This window comes from Heptranchias perlo, chromosome 12 (assembly GCF_035084215.1).
Source record: "Heptranchias perlo isolate sHepPer1 chromosome 12, sHepPer1.hap1, whole genome shotgun sequence".
Taxonomy (NCBI): domain Eukaryota; kingdom Metazoa; phylum Chordata; class Chondrichthyes; order Hexanchiformes; family Hexanchidae; genus Heptranchias; species Heptranchias perlo.
The window spans coordinates 1,681,700-1,691,628 of NC_090336.1; the positions used below are offsets into that span (position 1 = coordinate 1,681,700).

The 9,929-nt window shown below is 42.0% G+C and overlaps 1 protein-coding gene across 1 annotated transcript in view; it reads right to left on the reverse strand.

Moving 5' to 3' along the window:
- Positions 1-43, reverse strand: part of LOC137328113 (mucin-6-like) — a 53,159-nt gene extending 53,116 nt beyond the window's left edge. The window contains exon 1 of the mRNA XM_067994293.1: positions 35-43. Within this exon, the coding sequence (XP_067850394.1) occupies positions 35-43 (9 nt within the window). The remainder of the gene's footprint in view (positions 1-34) is intronic.
- Positions 44-9,929: the final 9,886 nt, after the last annotated feature.

Below are 9,929 nucleotides of genomic sequence, written 5' to 3' on the forward strand. Positions count from 1 at the left end.
CGGAAATTGCTTTCAAAATAACGGTGAGCCTAACAGCACTCATCGTTCTTAGTGGCAAAATCGAAGAGCAAGTTCTGGCAACTGCATATGCGCAGTCAAAGGCAGAAATCCGGAACTTGTTCTTCCTGGTTTGCCGGCGATCTGACAGCTTCGCCTTAAAGGGACATCACTGGCTGCAATCAATAAAATCAGCCCAGCTGGAAATGAACTAATATCACCACAAAATAGGTACATTTACAAATATATCAGGTCTAAACTAAGTTTTAACAGCGTGGTAATTCTTAATGACTGCCAAACAATCTCTCTTGTACTGAAAATTACATTTTAAAAATGTGGAGTCTTATTCATTGTGATTTTAATAGTTGTTGGACATTTAAAAAAAAAATTTTTTTTAAACTTTTTCTTTGTCTCTTTTATCTCTTTTAAGTCAATAAATCTTACCCTCTCTATTTCTCTTTCTCAAACTGATTTTATAATGCTTTTACTGTTGTAGCTTTCACTTCCTGGTTTTGACTTGTTGCAGCTTGCAGACTCTTCTTGGCTTGTAAATAAAGCTGCAATCTGATTGGTCAAGGGGAGAGATCCTCACATTGCTCGCATGGGTCCTAGCTCTGCTGGTGTTAACGCTGAACTCTTCAGGTTCGCATTAGAGGGGGTTCCCGCAGTAAAGCCCATAGTAAGTTTGTGGGTGAGAATAAATCTATTGAGTGGTGAGCGGCATTCGTTCACCGCTCGGAGCAATTTTGGCCCCAATGAATGTACAAGGGATGTTGTGCACCGAAAGTGAATAGTAACAGCATCTCATGAAAAGTATTCATATCTGTGGGGAGACCAGTAATGTCATTTGTACAAAGCCAGAGACTTATGTGACAGTGACACTTCCTTGGAGAGCCTTTAAAATTGATGAAATATCTAAAACATATTGCAAAAATATGTATTAATCTTTAGGTCCATATCATATCATTTTTATTTTGTAATTGACTGATATTACAATAAAACTTTACATTTAAAATAAATAGATTAGCGCCTGCCTAAAAATAGTGCATTACCCATTTATTCTAAAACTTCGTCATTTGGAGAAGACAGCCAGAGATCCCTGCCCTTTCTATTTATTCAGCAAATTAGTTTTAGCCAAATTAAAAACTTACTTGTACAGCTATACTGTAACCCATTTCAACACTGCCAACTAACTTTGATCAATGATTTTTGATCTCTGGAGTTGGTCAGATGAACCAACATGGTCTTTTCCAGTCCTATACGTTCCTATTTGCTGTGATTATTTACACTTTCTCAATGCAGAGTTCATCTATAGAAACTGTAGACTGTGACTGCTATTTGTAGTTTGCGGGTAGCTATTCTTTTCACAACTAAAATTTACTAAAGTGCTTTTTAAATAGGAAATACTGTCACAGCTGCCACGTTCAACGACAGTACAATTTTATTTTCATAGTAAATTAATATACATCCTACCTAATAAATTTATTGCAATGCAACAACGACTTCTGAGTGGCAAAAATTAACATAGTACGCAATACAATGACATTTAATCGAGCTTAATTTGCAACTCACCTAACATATTGTATTGTAAATATTGTTATATTTACCATATCTGATCAAAATTTAGCTCAAATTTCTTAACTAATATTCCTGAATGACTATCAATTGCAATCAACCCCTTTTCTACATCTTTTACTTTAATTCATGTATTTACATTTTTAATATATAGTTCCATGCCTTTAGTTTGCAGAGAAAAATGATACTATTTTCAGGATAAAGATCCAATTAAATTGTAGTGTGATTGTCAGCAAGAAGACAAGTGTGGATTAATAAAGGAAAGCCAGCACGGATTTGTTCAAGGCAAATCGTCTTTAACTAACTTGATTGAGTTTTTTGATGAGGTAACAGAGAGGGTTAATGAGGGTAATGTGGCTGATGTTGTGTATGTGGACTTCCAAAAGCCGTTTGATAAAGTGCCACATAACAGGCTTGTCAGCAAAATTGAAGCCCATGGAATAATAAGGGCAGTTGCAGCATGAGTACGTAATTGGCTAAGTTACAGGAATCAGAGAGTAGTGGTGAACGGTTGTTTTTCGGACTGGAGGAAGGTATACAGTGTTGTTTTTGATATATATTAATGACTTGGACTTGGGTGTACATGGCACACTTTCAAAATTTGCAGTTGACACAAAACATGGAAGCGTAGTAAATAGTGAGGAGGATAGTGATAGACTTGAAGAGGACATAGGCAGGCTGGTGGACACATAGCAGATTAAATTTAATGCAGAGAGGTGTGAAGTGATACATTCGGGCAGGAAGAATGAGGAGAGGCAATATAAACTAAATGGTACCATTCTGAAGGGGGTGCAGGAAAAGAGACCTGGGGGTATATGTGCACAAATCTTTGAAGGTGGCAGGACAGGTTGAGAAAGCGGCTAAAAAAGCATACAGGATCCTGGGCTTTATAAATAGAGGCATAGAGTACAAAAACAAGGAGGTTACGTTGAACCTTTGTAAAACACTGGTTTGGCCACAACTGGAGTATTGTGTCCACTTCTGGGCACTGCACTTTAGGAATGATGTGAAGGCCTTAGAGAGGGTGCAGAAGAGATTTGCTAGAATGGTTCGAGGGATGAGGGACTTCAGTTACGTGGATAGACTGGAGAAACTGGGTTTGTTCTCCTTAGAGCAGAGGCGGTTAAAAAGAAATTTGATAGAAGTGTTCAAAATCAAGAAGGATTTAGATAAAGTAAATAAAGAGAAATTGTTCCCATTGGCTGAAGGGTCGAGAACCAGAGGATGCTCGGCAAAAGAACCAAAGGCGACATGCAGAAAAACTTTTTTATGCAGCGAATAGTTACAATCTGGAATGTGCTGTCTGAAAAGGTGGTGGAAGCAGATTCAATCATGACTTTCAAAAAGGAATGGATAAACACTTGAAGGGAAAAAAATTGCAGGGTTACGGGGAAAGAGCGGTGGAATGGGACTAACTGGATTGCTCTTACAAAGAGCCGGCACAGGCTCGATGGGTCGAATGGCGGCCTCCTGTGCTGTAACCATTATATGATTCTATGATAAGACTTATTTTCATGAAGAAGCCTGACTACCCCTCTAACATCTAATATAACCTAATTACTGAGTTATAAGATTATTTTTAATGGGTATCAAAGAAATATAGGATTAATAGAACAAATGATACAGAAGAATTTCTTTACCTTATAAAATTCTGTAGGGTCCAAAAACTTGTGACATTGTCCAAATATGGAGCTCTCGTTCAACAATACAGAGCAATGGGCCTCAGCAAACATATCTAGTAAATGCAAAATAGTAAGATTTTTGTTGTAAGTTTTAACAAGTATAAATGCCTCAGGAATTTTGAGCCTGGTATTTGCCTAAAGCACAAAAAGACCAGGAATAGTTGTATTGGATAAAAATAAGCATATTTCCCACAGCCCAACAATCCTGTTTCAACAAGTGCTGGTTAATTATGCATTCATGCAACTACAGACAAAAGGCAGTTCCAGGTATCAACTCCATTTGGGAAAGAGTTCAATAAACAGAGGACAGTGTGTGAAGTTTTACCCATTCACTTTTTTTTAAGAAATAAAGAAAGAAGTTCCATTTATATAGCGCCTTTCACAATGTCCCAAAGAGCTTTACAGCCAATTAAGTATTTCTGAAGTGCTGTCACAGTTGTAATGTGAGAGATTTGGCAGCCAATTTGCACTCAGCAAGGTCCCACAAACAGCACTGAAGCACATGACAAGATCATCTGTTCTAGGTGTTGGTTGAGGGATAAATATTTGTCAGGACGCCGGGAGAACTCCCCTGCTCTTCTTCGAATAATGCCATGGAACCTTTCATGTCCACCTGAGAGGGCAGATGGGGCTTCGGCTTAACGTCTCACCTGAAAGACGGTACCTCTGACAGTGCAGCACTCCCTCAGTACTGCACTGAAACACCAGCCTAGATTATGTGCTCATGTTTCTGACCACAAAATCTAGGAACTTCTGACTGAGATGCGAGAGTCCTATCCTGAGCCAAGGCTAACTCACATTCCTTAATATTTTTATTTGGGTTGTAGGCAACGTTGACAAGGCTGCACTTATTACCCATCCCTAATTGCCCTGAGATGGGAATGATGGGCCTTGTCCTTAAAGCACTGCAGTCCTTGTGGTGATGATACTCTCGGTAGCTAGGGAATTCCAGGATTCTGACCCAGTGATGATGAAAGAATAGCAACTTGGACAGGAACTTGGAGGTGATGGTGTCTACACATTGTTTCCCTTGTCCTACTTGGTGGTAAAGGTTGCAAGTAACCTTGGTGAACTGCTGCAATGCAGCCTGTAGATCATACATAGTGTGTCAGTGATGGAGGGATGGATATTGAGTCCAGTTGCAGGAGTGCTAATCATTAACTGCTCTGTCCTGGATGGTACTGAACTTCTTGAGTGTTGTTGCGGCTGCTCCCATCCAGGGGAGTGTCGAGTATTCTATCACTCTCCTGCCTTAAGCTTTGTAAATGGTGGAGAGTTGCTGAAGGGTAAGAAAGTGATCCACTCATCTTAGATCAGCCAACCTCTGTCATGCTCTTGTAGCCATAATAATGATATGGCTGGTCTAAGTTAAGCATCCGGTCAGTGATGACCCCAGGATGCTGATGGATGGAGGACTTGGCAATGGTGGTACAGTTGAGGGTCATAGGGAGATGGCTCGGCTTTCTCTTATTCAAGATGGTTAATACTTGGCACTTAGAACTATTGATAGTACTTTGCATTTAAAATTATTCTTTGTTATTCTAAAATAAAGAACCTTTCCAATTATCTGTAACTTCTAACTTCATTGACTATTTTACTGATATTACAAATCATAAAATAAATCCTCCATGGGTATAAATAACTGAATAATGAAATGAGTCATTAATATTATATAATTGTTAATATGCTACAACAACTTGCATTTTTAAAATTCTTTTCACATAAGAAAATGTCCCAATGCACTTTACAGGAGATTTGCAAAAGACTCTATCAGGAAGAGGGGGGAATTTTGGGGAAATGGGTTAAAGCAAAGTTGGAGAAATATGGCCCGATAATAACACAGTTGTGGGTTCTGAGTGGGGGTGGGGGGAAGGGGCAATAGCCACTGCCAAACTCAGAATTTTTGCACGTCAATTTCAATGTGGCTGGCTAATTATAATTTTACTTCCGGGTTTCACATTTCCAATGCGTGACAGCGGGAGTAATGCAAACTCACATGACATGATCTCAACACGACTTTTTAAAGGGCCAATTCAAAGATGGAATTTGGAGGAGTTAGGAGTTTGTGTAAAGAGACGGGGAAGTTTAAACATGGATTCTGGACAATCAATGTACTGCTGGGTGCTATGAGGAGCAGGAAGGTGATAATCATCCCCAGCAACGGAAGGAAGAAACCTGCTGCTGTCACAAAGGCAGCGTGGTTGGAGGTGGCTGAAGAAGTCTGCAGCAGGAGTATTGTGGCCCGTTCCTGGATCCAGTGCAGGAAGCACTTTAATAGAAACATAGAAAATAGAAGCAGGAGTAGGCCATTCGGCCCTTCGAGCCTGCTCTGCCATTCAATATGATCATGGTTGATCCTCTATCTCAATACCATATTCCCACTCTCTCCTCATACCTCTTGATGCCTTTTGTGTCTAGAAATCTATCTAGCTCCTTCTTAAATATACACAATGACTTGGCCGCCACAGCCTTCTGTGGTAGAGAATTCCACAGGTTCACCACCCTCTGAGTGAAGAAATTTCTCCTCATCTCAGTCCTAAATGTCCTACCCCATATCCTGACCCACCATTCTGGACCTCCCCAGCCAGGGGAAACATCCTCCCTGCATCCAGTCTGTCTCGCCCTGTCAGAATTTTATATGTTTCAATGAGATCTCCTCTCATTCTTCTAAACTCGAGTGAATACAGGCCGAGTCGACCCAATCTCTCCTCATACGACAGTCCTGCCAACCCAGGAATCAGTCTGGTGAACCTTCGCTGAACTCGCTCTATGGCAAGTATATCCTTTCTTAGGTAAGGAGACCAAAACTACACACAATACTCCAGGTGTGGTCTCACCAAGGCCCTGTATAACTGCGGTAAGACATCCTTGCTTCTGTACTCAAATCCTCTTACAATGAAGGCCAACATTCCATTTGCCTTCCTAACTGCTTGCTGCACCTGCATGTTTGCTTTCAGTAACTGGTATACAAGGACACTCAGGTCCCTTTGAACATCAACATTTCCCAATCTATCACCATTTAAATAATACTCTGCCTTTCTGTTTTTCCTTCTGAAATGGATAACTTCACATTTATCCACATTATATTGCATCTGCCATGTATTTGCCCATTCAGTCAACTTGTCCAAATCACCTTGAAGCCTCTTTGCTTCCTCCTCACAACTCACGATCCCACCTGGTTTTGTGTCGTCAACAAACTTGGAAATATTACATTTGGTTCCCTCATCCAAATCATTGATATATATTGTGAATAGCTGGGGCCCAAGCACTGATCCCTGCGGTACCCCACTAGTCACTGCCTGCCACCCTGAAAAAGACCCATTTATTCCCACTCTCTGTTTCCTGTCTGTTAACCAATTTTCAATCCATGCCAGTATATTACCCCCAATCCCATGTGCTTCAATTTTGCACACCATCCTCTTATGTGGGACTTTATCAAAAGCCTTCTGAAAATCCAAATAAACCACATCCACTGGTTCTCCCTTATCTATTCTACCAGTTACATCCTCAAAAAACTCCAGTAGGTTTGTCAAACATGATTTCCCTTTCATAAATCCATGTTGACTTTGTCTAATCCTGTTGATATTTTCTAAGTGTCCTGTTATCACATCCTTTATAATAGACTCCAGCATTTTCCCGACTACTGATGTTAGGCTAACCAGTCTGTAGTTCCCTGTTTTCTCTCTCCCTCCTTTTTTAAATAGTGGGGTTACATTAAGCATTGTAAGCAGTGTAGATGAAAACATAAAATTACAAAGCGATATTGATAGATTAGGTGAATGGGCAAAACTGTGGCAAATGGAATTCAATGTAGGCAAATGTGAGGTCATCCACTTTGGATCAAAAAAGGATAGAATAGGGTGCTTTCTAAATGGTAAAAAGTTAAAAACAGTGAATGTCCAAAGGGACTTCGGGGTTCAGGTACAAAGATTGTTGAAGTGTCATGAACAGGTGCAGAAAATAATCAAGAAGGCTAATGAAATGCTGGCCTTTATATCTAGAGGACTAGAGTACAAGGGGGCAGAAGTTAGGTTGCAGCTATACAAAACCCTGGTTAGACCGCACCTGGAATACTGTGAGCAGTTCTGGGCACCGCACCTTTGGAAGGACATATTGGCCTTGGAGGGAGTGCAGCGTGGGTTTACTAGAATGAAACCTGGACTTCAAGGGTTAAGTTACGAGGAGAGATTACACAAATTGGGTTTGTATTCTCTCGAGTTTAGAAGGTTAAGAGGTGATCTGATCGAAGTTTATAAGATATTAAGGGGAACAGATAGGGTGGATAGAGAGAAACTATTTCCGCTGGTTGGGGATTCTAGGAGTAGGGGGCACAGTCTAAAAATTAGAGACAGACCTTTCAGGAGTGAGATTAGAAAACATTTTTACACACAAAGGGTGTAGAAGTTTGGAACTCTCTTCCGCAAACGGTAATTGATGCTCGCTCAATTGCTAAATTTAAATCTGAGATAGATAGCTTTTTGGCAACCAAAGGTATTAAGGGATATGGGCCAAAGGCAGGTATATGGAGTTAGATCACAGATCAGCCATGATCTTATCAAATGGCGGAGCAGGCTCGAGGGGCTGAATGGCCTACTCCTGTTCCCATATTCCTACGTTCCCATGTTCCTATCTGGTGGTGCTCGGATTGCCATGTGTGAGTAATCGATGGAACCATGTACCTGTGGGAAGTCAGCCAGAGATACAAATGCAGTTGCTCGCTCATTCTGGCTATTGTTGTCGCAGGGGAAGTTGACATAAGTGAACACCCTGGCAAACAATCCATCCGTCTCCTGCCTAATGCATTTATGTGCAGCCGACTGGCAGACCGTCGCTATGTCTCCACTGGCACCCTGGAAGGTGCCAGAGACAAAGAAATTGAGGGCGGTGGTGACTTTCACAGCGACTGGCAATGTGTGGTCACCAGGTCCAGCAGGCAGCAGCTCTTCTTCTAGGAGGCTGCAGATGTCTGCGACCACTTGTCATGACAATCTGAGCCTCCGGAAACACTGTTCTTTAGAGAGGTCAAGGAAGCTGAGCCTCTGTCTGTACACCTTATTAGGTGGGTAGTGCCTCCTGTAAACTCAGCCCCTCTGTTGCTCTCCCCACGGTTGCACCCCCCTCCCTATTGCTCCCCCCTCCCTGTTGTCCACCTGCAGCTCCCACCTCAGCACAACCATGCTGCTATAGATGGTGATTGTCTTACTCGTCTGAAGTCCAATCTAAAGCAGCCATGGCGCCACCCATCCTGATGTTCTCTGTTTGAAAACCTTCAAAGTTCTCCAATATGTCTGTCACCACAAGAATTCTCAGCAAACCGTTTACCAGAGGGTGCTGAGAAAGCAGATGTGAGCACTGAGCCTTTATTCATATCGGGACACCTGACCTTTAACCAGCCCCATGAAGTGCCACTCAATCTCACCTCCGTTTTACTAGCGAGTTTCCCGAGTCCCGGGAAACCTGTGCTGGGGTCGTTAATTTCAAATTGCTGATAAAATCTCATGGAAATACCCTTATTAGCATATTCTAATGATGGACCCGCCTCTCGAGAACAGGTTACTCAGCCCCCACCCAAACCCGCCTCCATTAAAACCTAACGCTATCCCTAACCTCAATGGGTTTCCCATTTCTGACATTTTTATCCCCTCCTCCACCTGTCCTGGAGCGGTAAAATTACCCCCATAGTTTCTGAATTAGCTTTTGGATACGAGAGAAAAAATAGCAAGGTATAATGGTTTTGGCAAAGAATTAGGGGGTAGAGCAAGATGGATGAAGGTGGAGTTGAGGGCAGAGAAGGACACAGTAGATCAAAATTGAAAGAGCTGAGATTTAGCATTATTGAAGATTGCTTAGGTCAGGAAATGCAAGGCTGTGGAGGGATTTGAAAATAAAGATGAGGATTTTGAAGTTGATCCACTGGGTGGTTACATGCTGGGAATGTGGGATAGGATATGAGCAGCTGAGTTTTGGACAAGCTAGAGTTCGTGTAGGGTAAAGCTCATGAGGCTCAAGACGAGCATTGGAGAAATCATGCCAGGAGGATACCAAAGCATGGATGAAGCTTTTGGCAGTAGGGATATAGCCAGGTATGGCCTAGATGTGCTTAGCTCAGGGTTGTGCAGCATACCAAGTTTGCATGCCATTAGGCTCAACTTGAAGTAGTTGTTTCTGGCAAGAGCTGAACAAGATGGCCTGAGTTTTATTGACATTGAGCTAGAGAAAGTTCTGGGTCATCCAAATCTTTAAGTTAGACAAGCAGCCGTTTAGCACGGCAAATCATGGGGTCAAAGGTAATGGCAGAGAATTGAAGTTTGGTATCTTTAACATGCATATGGAAGCTGTCTTATTCTGAGAGGCAGCATGTAAATCAGGAATAGGAGAGTGACCTATCATTTTTGATTGTTTTGTTAAATCTGCCGTCATATTAAGATGGTCGGTTCAGGGCCAGGATTTTGACGGAGCCGGGGGTTGGGGGGGGGAAGAGTCGAACCGCAGATGGGAAACCCGGAAGTACGGATTTTTTTTATTGGTTTGCCATCCGACAGGCCAGGCTGGCCTCAGTCAGACAGGCGCAGAGTAAGGAAGAGGACGTGAAAAGATAAGTCTTCAGGTAAGTCTTAGGTTGTATAGATTGTGGGGGGGGCGGGGGGGGGGCATGGTGCGCCGATGGGCATGGGG